Source organism: Scomber scombrus, chromosome 4 (genome assembly GCF_963691925.1).
Source record: "Scomber scombrus chromosome 4, fScoSco1.1, whole genome shotgun sequence".
NCBI classification, from domain to species: domain Eukaryota; kingdom Metazoa; phylum Chordata; class Actinopteri; order Scombriformes; family Scombridae; genus Scomber; species Scomber scombrus.
In genome coordinates this window covers 22,794,463-22,811,105 of record NC_084973.1, presented here as the reverse complement: position 1 = coordinate 22,811,105, position 16,643 = coordinate 22,794,463, and the positions used below count along the sequence as shown (strand labels likewise).

General features: G+C 39.9%; 2 protein-coding genes across 3 annotated transcripts; both read right to left on the bottom strand.

Annotated features, from left to right (window-relative positions):
- Positions 1-1,167: 1,167 nt before the first annotated feature.
- dhx37 (DEAH (Asp-Glu-Ala-His) box polypeptide 37) lies at positions 1,168-11,086 on the bottom strand. 2 transcript variants are annotated; one of them, XM_062418121.1, is made up of 26 exons: positions 11,011-11,086; positions 10,663-10,767; positions 9,889-10,058; positions 9,657-9,769; positions 9,177-9,549; positions 8,318-8,466; positions 8,114-8,206; positions 7,900-7,996; positions 7,561-7,674; positions 7,241-7,457; positions 6,173-6,342; positions 5,917-6,052; positions 5,750-5,826; positions 4,942-5,174; positions 4,741-4,852; positions 4,548-4,654; positions 4,009-4,197; positions 3,675-3,799; positions 3,203-3,319; positions 2,941-3,113; positions 2,730-2,844; positions 2,492-2,629; positions 2,313-2,407; positions 1,862-1,935; positions 1,662-1,759; positions 1,168-1,563 (listed from the first exon to the last, which is right to left on the bottom strand). In XM_062418121.1, exons 2-26 carry the CDS (start codon positions 10,763-10,765, stop codon positions 1,487-1,489), a joined length of 3,465 nt encoding a protein of 1,154 aa, XP_062274105.1. In that variant the 5' UTR covers positions 10,766-10,767; positions 11,011-11,086; the 3' UTR covers positions 1,168-1,486. The 2 variants fall into 2 exon arrangements, with proteins under 2 accessions (XP_062274105.1, XP_062274104.1); XM_062418120.1 differs by having other exon boundaries at positions 10,924-11,031.
- A 284-nt stretch (positions 11,087-11,370) lies between these two features.
- On the bottom strand, positions 11,371-14,940 carry gp1bb (glycoprotein Ib platelet subunit beta). The gene is made up of 2 exons (XM_062418122.1): positions 14,887-14,940; positions 11,371-13,048 (listed from the first exon to the last, which is right to left on the bottom strand). Exon 2 carries the CDS (start codon positions 13,034-13,036, stop codon positions 12,413-12,415), a length of 624 nt encoding a protein of 207 aa, XP_062274106.1. The 5' UTR covers positions 13,037-13,048; positions 14,887-14,940; the 3' UTR covers positions 11,371-12,412.
- Between the last annotated feature and the right edge of the window lie 1,703 nt (positions 14,941-16,643).

The following is a 16,643-nucleotide window of genomic DNA, read 5'->3' as shown; positions in this document are numbered from 1 at the left end:
GAGTCTTTGGAGTACTCAGAAATATAAAGTATGTGTGTATCTACAATAGTAAATGGTCTGTACTTATATAGGCCTAGCACTTTTCTAGTCTTTTGACCACTCACACTACATGTCATATTCACCAATTCATACACTGATGACAGGGCTGCCACGCAGGGTGCCAACCCGCTCATCAGGAGGAAACTAACATTCACACACACATTCATATGCCATTGGCACAGCCATCAGGAGCAATTTGGGGTTAAGTGTTTTTGCCCAAGGATACATCGACATGTGGACTGGGGGAGCTGGGAATCAAACCTCCGATTGGTGGACAACTGCTCTATCTCCTGAGCCCCAGCCTAATCATTGGAAAACTCGATCTGCTGCAGAGGATTTCCTGTAATATGATCCAAAGCGCCATGAAAGCTACCAAATTTGAATTGTGGTGACATTATATTATCATCTGCTGTTTCTAAGATCAAAAAAGAAACAGGACTGTTCCTGCCCTGACATCCTCAGGGTTATTTAACAAAAAGTTCCTCCAGAGCCACAAGGCATTATACAACAGTTTCCACAGGCTGATTAATAGTCCTCATTAGTAGTTAACAGACTTTTATATGTAAAATTAGTGAAGCTCCAGTTTAATTCCAATGAAGGACAGTTTATATACACCATGAATAAACCGAAAGAAGTCAAAGCTCCAGCAACACGTATAGTATGGAACAATTTTATTAATAGACCAACCAAGCAGTTTTTAAATAAGATATTTAAAAAGCAGAAAAGATTTTTAATAAGTAAAAAGTATATATATACAAAAAATAACCAATTATGTGCATCCAGTATCAGTCAATGGGTCATCTTCCAAGGTGGGTTGTCCCAGACAGGCAGGGAGGCAAGGGGAGTATCCAGTAATGGCATGGATTTACTGGTTCATGGACCAAATATGGTGTCCCCCATGCCATAACTGGACATGACCCTGATGAAGGCCACAAGCCAAAACACGTTGGTCTATTAATAAAGTTGTTCTATACTACCAGTGTTGCTGGAGCTTTGACTTTCTTCTGACTTTTGTTCTCCATCTCCATGCACCTTGGAAGTAGGTGAAGTTGTGCCAGAAACCTCCACCCTGTTTATATACCATGAATAAATCAAACACCAGCCTTTCTCAGAGCCACAAAGCTTTAATGAGTCTTATGAAGACCAAATCAGATATACTGTAACTGACAGCAGCACACTGATAACCATTTTAAAATTCATTATAGAGCTCTGTTTACATCTTTTCTGCCTGAAGAAAACTGTACAAGTCATAGATAAAGTATATAAAATACAAACTGGTGAAAAAGGCAATGTTGTGTAGTGACAGCGGCATTTTAAAACAATCAGCAGAGTCTGAAGAAATCCTTTTGACGATGAAGAAGGAGGTTCTGCTGATCTGTAGTTCAATGTAGGTCTCTGATGAAAAGTCTGTAATTTACTATTCCCTCTTCTTTTTAGACGCAAGTGTTCATAGCGGAGGCCAACTTTTGGCTACTTCTTGATGCAGAGCTTCAGGAAGCCACTGGCAGTATGCAGACAACAGGACTGCAGGAGAGGGGAAACACAAGCAGAAAACAATACCATTAGATACAAGAAGGCTAATTAAATCAGACAAATTCATGCCAAGCACATTCAATCCTCACATTTCTCTTCAGTCTTCCAGGTGGAGAGCAGAGCTTCTCTGCAGTCAATTCTCTTTGACACCAGCGCTCCCAGTACAGCCTCCGTCCTGGGCTGCAGCCTACAGCAGCAAAGTCACATCAGTCAGAGAAAGGTGGACACAAAAGTGGATTTTTGTTGACTGAAGAAAGGCAGAAGAGGGTGTGTGAGGGTACCAACTTACTTTGCCCACGTTTTCAGCATGATGGAGGGGTTTGAGAGAAGGTGGCCACAGTGTTTCTTTAATTTAGGACAAACCTGCAAAACCAGGCAAAGTATTAGTTCATATACATGATGAATAAAATACGCAGACTCCAGCAGATGATGGTTAACCACATTTAGATAAGATTTCAGATAGTCAGTATACTGTTTATTTAGGTTAAAACTGTCTAAAAGGTGTAGATTGATTCACTTATTTAACTCTCACATACTGTTCTTCACCATTATTATTAGTCTATACAAAGTTCTGCAGAAAAAACATGATTAATCCTTCACAAAGCTTTTAAAGAGCAGAGAGTTTATTCTTTAGTTTCTAAGCATTTTGTTTATGGAGAAATAACATTTACAGTGAAACTATGATGGTCCAATGGTACTTAACACAGGAAAACAATTTCGATTCGATTTTTCTGCAGTACCTGTCCCTCGAGCAGAAACCTGGCGAACAGTTTGTAGCGCTCGATGCCATCTGGATATTCCTTCTCCACTGCAGGCAGCTGCCAGCCCACGCGGACTGCAAGAAACACACACAGGCGTTACTTAAATGTGGGCGGAAACAGCTTGCAGAATGAAACGCGGCTCCGGCGTCATAACTTACAGAAGGTGCTTCGACGGTGACATCTGATGGTGCCTGTGGAGGAACAAACCCACGGTGATGGAGACTCCAGAGGTGTGCCGAAATGACAGTACTGAGGCAGAAGCAGGGGAACCCACTCTGCTTCCACTGCTGACACACCTGAAGGAAACACAACGGAGGACAGAAAGCTGGTTATATATCAGCAAACACAGCAACAATAAACTGCATGTTTCAAGCCACACACACAAAGCTCATTTACCTCTCATGTACATCTTGCTGGTCTCCATGATCTCCTGATAGACGATAAACTCGGGCAGCTTTTTGAACAGCGCAGAAGTTGGGTGGATGAAAACCGGTTCGTCCATAAGTGGTGTCTATGAGTAGAAACAGATACAGATGAGGAGGTGAAGGAGAGCGATACAGCAGCATATTTTACAAAACCACCCCAACTTGCTATCATCAGCACTTACCTTGTATCCATTCTTCCATTTTGGGTCAAGAAGATCTTCTGCCTGTACGCGCCTAGCAAGATGATCTCCCAGTCCGGCCAGAACGATCTGCCGCAAGCAAACCACCTGATGCTCTGTAGGTGGAGCCATTCTGGGATTTACAAATACTCCCACCTCTGGACACACTGCATTGACTGAGATGAGAGAAGACAAATTATTTTTCAGGTGTGTTTCTGCTGGACATGATGCGCTCAGTTTTCTGTGTTTTTCCACATGTTCGTACCTGCATTTGTAAGTTGTCCTCTGAGCCGCCGGATCTCCACCATGGATTTATACCTCAGGCCGTTCTCCTCGCAAAACTTAGGCGTGCAGCCAGCAAATTCACAAGCACCAACAGCACCTGCAGTTTGTGTGCACAAATATATTAGGAACACATTAGAAAAGCTGAATACAAACATCATGTTAAAACCCAGCATCACTGATGCTTTGTTGCACATGTAAGTACACCTAACAGTGAAGTCAGAGGGTCCTGGAGTCCACTTGTACATCACTGCAAGGTGAGTACTTAAAGTTAAAGTCAAACAGATGTTCAGAAGTTATTAAGTTATATAAATCCAAACTACTTCATGCTAAAGCCTGGAAGAAAACTGATTTTGAAGCAATGTGACATTTAAAGGCCAACACATGACCAGACTCTGCTGCAGTCTACACCACGATACTCTGCAGCCTTGTAACCTGAACGAAGATAAGCTTACCCAGCATGACCATGAGGTCCCCCAGCAGGAGTGAGGCTCCTTGCCCAGCCCAAAGCCTCCTCATTTGAGTCAGCCGAGCCCGACGCTGAGTGAGCTCGGAGTTCTCATCTTCACTACCTGCAGGTCTGAGCAGAGACAAAAATGTGTTTGAATATACAATGATGCATCCTGTCTGAAAGGAAAACTGAGCTTTAAAAATGCTGCAAACCATAAAAATGTTACATTTCAGGAAGTGAAGAGCTCTAGGCCTGTTTTCCTCTGGAATACATTCACGGCCACACTGGAAGTTTGAGCTCTTATAAAAAGGGACATTAACCTAAACTTTTGTCCTCACCTGTTAAGGTCTTCAAAGATCTCCCTGACTGTCATGGCTGCTACCACGGCAATAACAAAGGGCAGGCAATCCTGCTGCTTCCCGAGTGCTAGCATTTTAGCATAACGTGGCGCGACGGGGAACGAAGCCATCGCGCTGCCCAGGGGGGTGATGGGACAGCTCAGTCTTGCTTGCTCTATCTGTTTTATGCTTAAAAGAAGAAAATAAACAGTTTAGACAGTGTAGACATGTGATATGACTAGTAATTTGTTCAATTTGACTAATGATCAGACTGGGTAAACTTTAAAAATAAAAATAAAAGGTTGATTAGATGAGAGAATTTAAGTGAAAAAAACCGAATGGATATAAAACCACAATTTGTTGTACTCTCATTGGTATGTCAAATTGTCAGTCAAAACATCCTGATTAACTAAATATTGTCTCAAATAACTGGATTTGTGAGTGTGAGCAGAAACAAACATCCCTCAGCACAACCTGAACTGCTTGAAGAAAGAGTTACGTAAGAAATCCAGAGAAAAAGAGGGAGATCCAACATTTACCTGCCGGTGCGAGGCGGCTCCTTCAGAGCTCCCAGTGAGACTAATAACTGCTCTGCTGCAATAAGAGCCTCAGCAGAGGGAGACGTGGGGAAGGGGAAATTGACCACCTACAGACACAGAAAATATAAAGGTGTTTGTACAAGATTTTTACCACAGCCTGCTGGTGAGTCAGAGCTTTTCAGTGTTGACTTACCTTGTCTATGTTGAGGTCTTTCATCTGCAAAACCAGATCCTCCACAGGCCTGCGAGTGATCTCTGCTTCTGAGAACAAACTGAAGTCTCCAAACACAGCAGACGAGTACAACCTGCAGAAAGATCATAGAAACTGATGAAATAAACTCTTTTACATACCGAGATGAGACAAAAATGTGTGAATATCTTATTACACACTGACCTGTAGCAATGTCCCGGCTCTGTTCGTCCCGCTCTGCCTGCCCTCTGATTGGCTGAAGCCTGCGAGGTCCACGACACCTTGAAGGACGACACTCCGGTCACTCGATCGTAGAAACGTTTCTTAACCCGACCACAGTCCACCACGTACTTGATGCCGGGGATGGTCAAAGACGTCTCGGCCACGTTGGTGGCTACGACACACAGACGAGTGCCAGATGGAGGAGGCCTGAACACCTGCAGCCAGGAAACAAATACAAGATAACATGGTCAAAGAAAAAATCTATGCAACAGTGGACAGCTTTAAATATTTCCAAACTTCTTACATTACATACAAAACATAGTTAGGAAACTTTCCAGCTGCAACATTACAGAGAGATCATATTAACTCTGCTGTAGTTCCTGTTAGAAAACTATTTATATTTGAGTTAAGGTCATTTAAACTTAATACTGTTGGTCGTTCAGAATAGTAACAGGGTTAGAAAAGATTTTTCTTACCATTAATATATCTACAAACTTGTGTTACTAATGAATGACAGCACATTTTTTAAAAGTTACAGTCAAATATAAAAAAATGACACCATTACAACTTTTATATTTAAATACATTACATATTTAAATATTTTTATATTAATATATATAACAATATATCTATTTAATAATCAGTGTTAATACTATTATCAGATCAGTAGATGTCTGTAATTCCAGCTATTATTTGGACATTTTTTATATTTGAGCTCAGTGATTCCCAGTTTACCCTGAGATCCTGAAATTAATATGAGGGGTGAGTGCTAACACGATAATAATCTCACCTTCGCCTGCTGCTCTGGGGCCAGCAGAGAGTACAGAGGGAGGACATAGAGAGGAATGGAAGGGTCCGCCTTCTCCTCTACAGAGACAAAACACAGCAGGATTACTAAAAAGACACTAATCTGAAATACATCCCTCTATATTTGAAGAATGAAGCGGTGAATCTTGCCTTTGTCGGCAGTATCGTCTCCGATGTCCAGGTCAGAGCCTTCATCCTCGTCCTCTCCGATTCCTGCGTCTCTGTCTTCGTCCCCTTCATCCACCGGCAGAGCAGAGTAGTTATCCAGGTCGATACGAGGCAGCGACTGGAGGCAGAAGGACGTCACACATGTAACTTAAAATATGTGTAAAGAAGTGATATCTGTGGAGGTCTGAGGTTTATACAATAAAACAGGTGTCTTGAATTCCTAAAATTAAGTACTTACAACAGGCTTCTTCTGTTTGGCCTTCTTAAACTTCCTCATTGCCTCTGAGCTGTCTGCCTCCTCATCCTCACCGGTCGTAGTGTTTCCCTTCCTGAAGGGGAAAGCTTTTCTCAGTTTTCTGCACAGACCGTGAACCTCCGCCTGACCAGTGAGGAAGACCAGGATCCCACCTGAAGGACGAAGACATGGGATCGGGTTGATGAAGAACAACCAGCAGCCAGAGGAGTGCAGATCCAACTCCTGAAACAGCTTTCCTGCTTATTTACTGCACGTTGCTATGGATAAGTGCTTAATTCACATGTAGCAATACAATTTAGTAATATAAACTTTAACATTTCACAAAGTCTTTATGCATCTTCCCATAATATCTCAAAAAAACACAGCTGTTAATGCCTTGAACTACAAGATCCTCACTTCTTTAATCTGATTTATTTAAATATTTTCCTAGTTTTCCTTTCACGTAAAAAAGATATTTTTCACATAATTCAGATATTTTCTCCTTCATACTAGATACCAAATTACTCAGTATTAATAAGAAACTAATCATATAATTTTTTCTTTGTATATAAATACAAAATGAAGCTTTTCTCATTTTAACAAGACTTATTAAAACAAGACAAATATCCACTCAGTGCCTAAAGAGACGATACTCCAGCCTACATTGGGCAGAAAAACTGAAAATTACTGGCCTCCCTTTAATAAATATTCACACATAACTAACAAAAATACAAATTATTATCATTATTGTCCGTTTGAATCCAATATTAATATCATAAATAAAGGAGAGCCCATCTTTCTACGGGTCATGTAAGAGCCAAAACTGACTTTAAATAACTGGGAGTTATCAATTAGTAATTACATATATGTAGTATCTAGTTATATATAATACTGTATAGGTATAGTAGCATTTGTTAGTGGAAATAAGGGCTTTTTTAGAGTGACAGAGTGGAAAATGTGAACATCTTAAAAAATACTTTAAATTACTTTATGATCTTTAATTTAACCACCTCCAGTATATATTCATTTTTTTAATAAGGTTTACAAAATGTGAGAAGTGTGTCTGTGCACCTGGAGGCAGCATGCGGTGGATCTTGCAGGTCTTGTGGAAGGCCTCTGCGGTATAATCCTCTAACGGGGTGCGTTTGTTGAAATGAATAGTGACCGGGAACTGGCGAGCGTCCACCTTGATGACGGGCGGAGGGATCTTAAACAGTTTCCGGTTGTCCGTGAAGTCCTCCACACGCAGAGTAGCTGACATGACCAACAACTTCATGGGCAAACCTTTCTGCAGAGAGGACAGAGGGAGAATATGACCGTGAAATAACAGCTTAATGACGCTATATGTCATAAAATGTGTCAAAAACATCACACACTGCAGCGTGAATCACCTTATTTCTGAGAGGAACGATACGAGACAGCAGTCCAATGAGGATGTCTGTGTACACACTGCGTTCGTGTGCTTCGTCTATGATGATCACGCTGTACTTCTGCAGCAGGAAATCCTGTGAGACAAGACAGTCAATAGTTAGGTTGAAGAATTACAGACACATGAAGGAACATTACTGAAGTAAAAACACGGGGGGGGGACATATTTAATACGCACAATGGACAAAAATCTTTTTACACATCTAACAGTCTGTCGTCATCTTTGCTGTGAAACAATCATCATGAGGTGCAGCAGTAGGTCTCAGTCCTTCAGTCTTTCTACAGGAAATTAAAGGTGATACCTTTTGAATCTCCTTCAGCAGAACACCGTCTGTCATGAACTTGATCTTGGTCTCGTCGGTCACGTTCCCCTCGTATCGGATCTGGTACGACACGACTCTAAACACACGCCGACACGCACCGTTAAAAACATGTCGTCACAAAACAAAACGTCTGTGTACTCTGTTAGTTTGTAGTTTTCAGAAACAAAGTCTGCAGGTTGATTGTTTTCGTTACCGTGTCGACAGGTTCACCTCTTTGGCCACTCGGTGCGACATGCTGACCGCTGCTACTCTTCTCGGTTCTGTGATGCCGATAATGCCCGAGCCGCTGGAGGAAACGAGCATGAAGAGACATGTAGAAATCAATCGACATGACGTCATATATGAATGTGTATCCATGTGTCGGCATTTCTATCCAGTTACAGAGAGGATGCACTACCTGGCGTAGCCTGCCTCGTACAGGAACTGAGGCACCTGTGTGGTCTTTCCACTTCCTGTCTCTCCACAAATGATGATGCAGGGATTCTCTCTGACGGCCTCCATGATGACCTGCTCCTCCGCCAGCACCGGCAGCTTCAAACGGGACTCCTGCAGCAACGCATGGAAATAAACTTAAAGCAAACACAACCTTATTTACATCATACCTTTCAACAAGACAATCAAATTTGATTGATTGAGATGATTGATGATTTAGATAAGATATAAAAAGGCATTAAGATATAAAAGAGACACAAGACATTATAAAAAGAATAAAATACACAATAAAAAAATGCCCAAAAGATTAAAAAAAATAAAAAAATAAAGAGTACACAATGACTTGATTAATTTATCAGCTAATAGTTGCATATTTCATAAAAACACAAAAAGCAAACAGTAAAAGTTGTAGGCTTTGTTTAAAAGAGCTCAAAACAGAAATCAAGTTTTCTGAGCAGAAAGACGATTAGAGCTGCAACTAACAGTTATTTTCATTACTGACTAATCTGTTGATTATTTTCTTAATAATCAATGTCTATCAAAACCAAACATTCAAACTAAAATGTGTTTTGTCCCAACAAACAATCCAAAACCCAAAAATATTCAGTTTACTGTCATCAAGGACAAAAGAAACCAGAAAATATTCACATTTAAGTGACTGGAATGAGAGATTTTTAGCATTTGTTCTTTAAAAAATTGCTCGAAATTATGAATGATCAAAACAGTGAGTAAATGTGTCAACTAATTTTTGAAGCTCCAAAAAAAAAACGTATTTGACCTTAAACCACTGAGTGCTTTATAAACTTCTCATTTGAAGCTCTCACCTGTATTTCTGCTAATCTGTCGACTGGAATGAAGACGGCCGGCTGCGACAGCTTCTTTATTTGCACTTTCTCCTGATCTGAAACCGTCTTCTCACTCGTCTCTTCTTTCTCTGTCGTCTGTTGTTCTTCTTTCAGCTTCTGTTCGGTCTCCTGACAGTCAGTGGCGGTTTCCTTAGCCTCACTCGTCTCCATGATCTCCTTCCCTTCGCCATCCTCATCCTCTTCAGACGACGTGTCCAGATCACTACTTTCTTCTGCCTTCTGTTCTTCCTCGTCTTCATCCTCCTCTTCTTTCCATTTCCTCTTCCTGTTCGCTCCACTCAGGCTGCTAATCTTCGGTGCAGATTCTCCATCTTTTAGTTCGTCTGGTGACCTGGAAATGATCCCAAAAATATATAAACTCCTCGTCCTCCTCTGAGAAACAGACCAATCATACTCTCTTTATTCATCAGAGTTAACATGATGCATTTTTGTACTCACAGTTTAGTCTGGTAAAGCTTCTCTCCTGTGCCCAGTTTGGACGTGGTGTACAGCAGCTTCAGCTCGGACTCTGGAAGCTGAACCTCGGCCAGCTTGGACAGGATGTCGGCTCTCTGATCAGGACAGACAGGACAGGTAAGAGGGGAGAGCTCTGGTCCTTTATATCATTTATCATATTTTACAGCGTTGACCAATTTTTGGAAGAACACGTTTGGATAAGATCGTCTCTCACCTGAGCTTTCTTCTCCTTGCGCTCGAGCACCTTCTGCAGCTCTTTCCTTTGTTTCTTTGTCAGAGGCCTTTTGGAGGAAATAGGCGCCGCTAAGGCTTTCTTCTTCTTGGCTTTGTTGGCTGGAAGGACCAAAGCGTTGCTCGCGTCTACACCCTTCAGTCTGTCTCCATCTGATGAAAACAAAGACATCAGAAGTCAAGACAAAGCTAAACAGATATTAAATTGGAATGAGCATGGATTTCACTTAAAGAACGGATTCACAATTTTTCAAGTGTTGCCAAAATGAACATTAAACAGGTTCCTTCAAAATCCCCAAGGCTTATTTTGTGCAAAAATGTACTTAAAAGTTTATTTGAAGCTAATGAAGCTTCAGTTGTCCAAATGAGTTAAATCAAGTAGATATCTCATTACAGTCTTTTTAGTGCCAAAGTTTCTCTTTTTGTTACTATACTTCCACCACAGCTCAACAGGGAAACACAAAAAGGAAATTTGATGCCTGTAGACCGTAAATGTGGCAGATATCCTCTTGATATGACTAGCACAGACTGCTAAAGCCTCATATAAGCTTCACATCAACCTTTTAAATGCATTTTTGTATAAATTGACTGTGTGGACACACATCACATGGCCCCATCACTTACATTCAAAGCACATTTAAATACGATCTTTTAATAGTCAGTATGAACAGGAGGAATGATTAAAGCGAGATGTCCATATGAAAACCTGACTGTTGTTTTTAGACAGACTTGGACTCACATTTCTTTTTGTTTTTACCTTTTAGTTCCAGCACAATTTCTGCCTTTTCTCCATCTGCAGCCTGCTGAGGTTCATTCTGCTGCCTCCCCTTCCAGTTGTGCTTCTTCCTCATTTTCCCCATTTCTAATTGAGGTATGAAAATTATATTCATGCATTTAAAATCATAACGTAGAAATTTGACATTTAAGAAGCTAAACATCGACGTAGCATCAGTTCACCGTCACAGAATAAATGTTTAAACAAGCGACTAAATCTTTAAAAACATTATAAAATACAAACCTTTTTAAAAAATGTATCTCAGTAGGTCACACCATATAATCCCACATTAAAACACTAAATGTTAAAATAATCCAGCCTTAAACACACCTCACGTGTAAACATGTGTGAGTCCTTCAGCGAAAACTGTCCGTCGCTACAACAAAAACCAGTCCGAAGAAAGGTTCCGCTGCAAGAATTAGACATTTCCTCAAAATATCAACCAGTGTTTTTTAATGTACCTACATATAAAGCATAATAATTGTTGTATTGTTTGTTAATTACAATTTCATATCTAATCTGTTTGAGTCTGTCCAAATAAATCAGATAATTTCGTCTCAATTATATCAATATTCATAAAAGATACCAGATGGATTGCATTCATTTTCTTTATTGATAAGATCCAAAATATAGCAATCTCTTATTTAAAAACAAAAACAAAACAACAAACACATAATGTGGGATGTTTAAAAGCTCAAAATACAGTCTAAAGACAACTCTGTATGAGACCAACAAAATATAATGTACAGAATAATGTGTATTTTTTGTAGACGAACAACTTGCACAAAATGTTATTGAATGACAAACTTTCTACATCTGAAATAATTGTTAAAATACATTTTTGCACATACAGGAACACATACAGTTGTGGTTAAAACATTTTTTTTTAAAACAGCTTTAACCATTTCCCATTCATTCCTCGGGTAAATTAATGTCTCACAGCCACTAAAGAGGCATTTGGAAGTTTTTATACATTCAGTAAGTTATTTTGTGTTGTTGAAACGTCAAACTTTACAAAGAAAAATGACTTCATGTGATCGATATGTTGCACCATTATTTAATATAACACAGCTGGTATGTTCACTAATTGGGAGCAAGTGTGCAGCAGAGTCCAGCCTGATCAATACATCTTTCACACTTTCACACTCAGTAGTATCAGCGTCATTAGTGCCATTATTGGTGCCAAAATGCCAAAGATACATTTAAGTTCTCTTTAAACAGCTTCTATTGTTTTATTAATCAAATTGAAAGGATTCTTATCAAAATGTTTGTTATAATGCAGCATATTGGTATTGGATTTTTCCCTCTTAAATATAAATGTTGGTCGAGCAATAGTGCCTTTATTTGTATTTAGTCTGTTCTCTAGTGGAATATAAATTATATACAGATGTGTGAGAAACAAAATCAACATAAAGTGTATTAAGGTGTTGAACTTTTATAAACTGCCATAATCTGGTGACACAGCAGATTATTCACATCATTTTCACACTCATCAAACCATTAAGAGACCCTGCTGCCCTGTGTGGAAGCATCTGCATATGCATCTGTATATTTATATAATTTATAGTCACCTGACTTTGGTGTTACTTGTATTTTCTCTAACATTGTATTTTTGATTGTTGTGCAGCAAAACATCAAGACTAATTTCTTTTATGTGCAATAACCCTGTTTCTGATTTTGTTTTATTCAGGTTTGTTACTCTTTATAACTATCACACAAACACAGCTCAGAGTCAGATGCTGCTTTCCTTTATAGGCATGTACTTGTTGTCCCTCTGATCCTCCCCGGCCGTGAAGCTCTCCTCTGAGGTCCTCCTCGCCTCCTTGGACATCCTCTCAAACTTCCTCATGAACATGACGATGGCCACCAGCAGAGCCGCCTGCACCAGCACAAATATAAACATGCACACCTGTGAGGCCAAAGCCAGGTCACAGTACCAGTAGTAGCAGGAGTCCAGGACCTCCTCCTCGGATAAATACACCACCAGCCTCCCTCTCAGGTTGGGAGGGGAGGTGCAGTTGACGCCCAGGTGTGATGCTTGGCTGGCGGGCTGACGCAGCAGCCAGGCCCGCAGGTAGAGGACCCCGCAGTCACACACCCACGGGTTCCCATGGAGGGAGACCGACTGGAGGGAGGTGAGGTCATCCAGCAGCCCGTTAGGGAGGAGGGTCAGCAGGTTGTTATGGAGACGAAGGTCGGTGGTACCAGCAGGGAAGCCGGTGGGGAGCGAGGAGGAGGTGAAAGACCTGCCGCTGCAGTCCACCTGACTGCCACTACAGGAGCAACCGTGAGGGCAGGCAGATGACCTTTGACCTCCACAGAAGAAGAGCAGACACAGGAGCAGAAGCCCCTTCATCCTTATCAATCACTGGAGATAGAAGAGGAGAGGAAGAGAAGAGGAGAGGGGAGGGGAGGAGAGGAGTGGAGAGGAGAGGAGAGGAGAGGAGAGGAGAGGAGAGGAGAGGAGAGGAGAGGAGAGGAGAGGAGAGGAGAGGAGAGGAGAGGAGAGAAGGAGGGGAGAGGAGAGGAAAGGAGAGGAAAGAAGAAGACAGAAGAGGAGAGGAGATAAGGAGATGGTGAGAATAGGTGAAGAGGAGAGAAGAGAAGAGAAAAGAAAAAAGAAGAGAGGAGAAATGTGTTTCATTTCAAGTTAAACAAACCACAAAGAGCTGTTTATATCTCTTGATGGCTGACTTGTGTGATGGAGACGATATTAGGATGCAGGAAGACTGAAAAAACAGAAACTCTTCTCTCAGTGAAGGATGTGAAGTGAACATGTTGGAGAGAGATACAGCACAGTGTTAAAGGACGAGTTCACAGTTTTCCAAGTATTTTTGGTTGCTCAAATGAACACTGAAACACAGTTTTTAGATGCCATAATCATTCCTCCTGTTCATATTGACCATTAAAAGATCCCTTCATGAATATATATACTTTTTTTTTGTGGTACTTTTTATACCTTCATCATAGGGACAGTAGAGAGATGACAGGTATGCAACAAAGGTATGCAAAGGTATGCAAAAGCTATATGAACTGCGGAAGCTGTGGTTATATGGCATGAGTCTTACCCAGTACTGGAGTGCGCCGGGAGGGATCTCCTAAAGCTAAATATCTCAGTGTCCTCAGTATAACTCAGTGTTCATTAGGGCAGCTGACAGTTGTTCTAACACAGAGTTGAAAAATTGTGAACCTATATCCTTTAAGGTCTGCAAGGAGTGAAATGTTTGATGTTGTACTTTAATAAATATCTTTGCAGGAGGAAAATGGTGCAGAAAATGTCCTTTTCCACATGATAATGATCTCCTGTCTATGCATTACTGTATAATATTCTGTGTATATAATATGTATCTACTAGTTTAGCACCACACATATATTTTAATGGAATACTTATATATACTGTAGAGCTGCAACAATTAGTCAATTAATCAATTAGTTTTTACTATTAAATTAATCGCCAACTATGCACATAATCGATTAATCATTTGGAATAATTTTTTAAGTCCAAATTCTCTGATTCCAGCTCCTCAAATGTGACTATTTTCTGGTTTCTTTAGTCCTCTATGATAGAAAACTGAATATATTTGGGTTGTGGTGTCTTGGATGAGACCAAAGATGACATTTGAAGAAGTCATCGTGGATTTTTGGGAAACAGTGATCGACATGTTTTACCATTTTCTTACATTTTATAGTCCAAACAACTAATAGACAGATTACGTGGTAATAAAAATACTTGTTAGTTGTAGCCCCAATAAAGTATTGTGTACTTAAATACCACATTCAAACATTTAACATAAAATATATATTCAAGCAGCCATTGTGTGCGCATACAGCTTATAAATAATACATACATTTTACAATTTTTTTTCAATTTTTAGATCACTACACTAACTAATTGTAAATTAGGGTTTCTCAACCTTGGGGTCAGGACTTGACACAGGGTTGACTGGAGAGCAGATAGAAGTGCAAGAGCTTTTCTAAAAGTGATGTTGTGTATTGACATCAATAAGAAAAAATATCAAATAAGTGTAAAATACATAGGAGCATTTGCTTTTTTAAAGTTTCCTTTATGCTGATGAAAACAATATTTATAGGGTCATATACTTGTAAGACAAGAAATCATAAAATACTGAAACACTGTGTTAAAATATCATTAATTTATAAAAGCTACAGAATTTAAGTCTTAATATGGTCAGAGGAGTCATTTACCTTCAGTGCTGCGTGTCTTCAGTAGAGGACTGTGTTTCTTACTGTCACTCTGAGAGGCCGAGTGCGTTACTGTCAGCTGGCACTCACTGATAAAAAACACCAACGCATGCACACACACACACACACACACACACACACACACACACACACACACACACACACACACACACACACACACACACACACACACACACACACACACACACACACACACACACACACACACACACACACACACACACACACACACACACACACACACACACACACAAGCAGTGAGTTATATATCTCTGTAACACTTTCTATTATTGGTACTTAATTTCCTGAGAAGTTTCCAGGAGGTTTTCTGGAGTTTCATCTGTAATTTGGTCCCAAATAAAGACAGTGGTCATTTTAATAAAAAATGAGTATGATTTTACATATATAGACCCAATCATTTTCTTTTTCTCTTTTTAAAATACTTTTTATTTAGTATTTTCAATTTAAGGAAAAACAGGTTGACAACAGGCTGTCAAGGGAAAAACAAACAAACAAACAAAAACAAAAAACAAACAAAAACATGGGGGCTCCTCAGTTGATAATATTTTTATATATAATGTCCAATGTCTTTAATTGTTAATGTGTAGTGTCCTCAATTGTTTTGATAAAAGCAGTCCATTTCTCCCATTTCCTGGGAAAGGTCGCTCCTCTAGTTCTGAGATAAAAAGTCATCTTTTCCATTAAACCTATTTCCTTCACTCTGTCCATCCATTGGTTAAAGCTTGGAGACTCAGTTTTATACCAGCACTTTGTTATAGCTTTTTTACAAGCCACCAACAGTATTTTACATAGATACCAGTCTTTTTTAATAATCATATTCTCGTTTAAGACACAAAAATAGAGGACCATCACATTGTTAGGAATTGTGTATCCCAGAATCTTTCCCAGTCATACATACATTATCCCAAAAATTTCGAATTTTTGGGCATGACCAAAAGATATGGGAGTGATCTGTGTTCATGTTACCGCACTGCCTCCAGCATTGTTCTTGTGATTGAGAGAATTTGCTTTTTATACGAGGTGTTCCAGCCAAACATTCTCCACTTTTTTGAACTTGTAGATGAATGCTGTGCACTCCACATGGAACGCCAATCCTCCTCTGATATTTCTATGTTTAGTTCTTTCTCCCATTTTGCTTTAATGTATCCTGTGTTGTTCCCATTCTGTTTCTGGAGACCCTGATCAATTTTAGAAATTTTTTTTCTATTCTTCTTTTTATAGCCTTCAGTCAGGATATCTATCACTGTATTGCCCTCTTCAGACAATGTTAGTTTGATTCTTTTGTCATAGTAATCTCTTATCTGCAGGTATCGGAAGAAATCTTTACTTTCTAGTCCAAATTCCTTTTGTAACTCCCTGAAACTTTTTAGGAGCCCCCTGTGGGTTAGTGTGCACACTGCTGTAATGCCCCTGTCCCACCATCGTCTGAATCCAGCATCACTGATTCCTGGTTCGAATCTAGGATCTAGAGCAGGCCAAATTAACAATGTGATGTCTCCCTCCATATTGTATTCTTTTACCATCTTGTTCCAGATAACCAGTGTTTGTTTAATAATTTCATTTTTGCTTTGTTGAGCCAATTTATTTCCTATGTTCCCTAGTGTTGCCTGAATCTGGAAAGTGTCCATCTTGCCTGATATAGAGGGCAGCATGTACAAACCAGGAATTTTACTTGAGCTGCGTAAAAGTATTGTTTCAGATTAAGCAAGGACAACCCT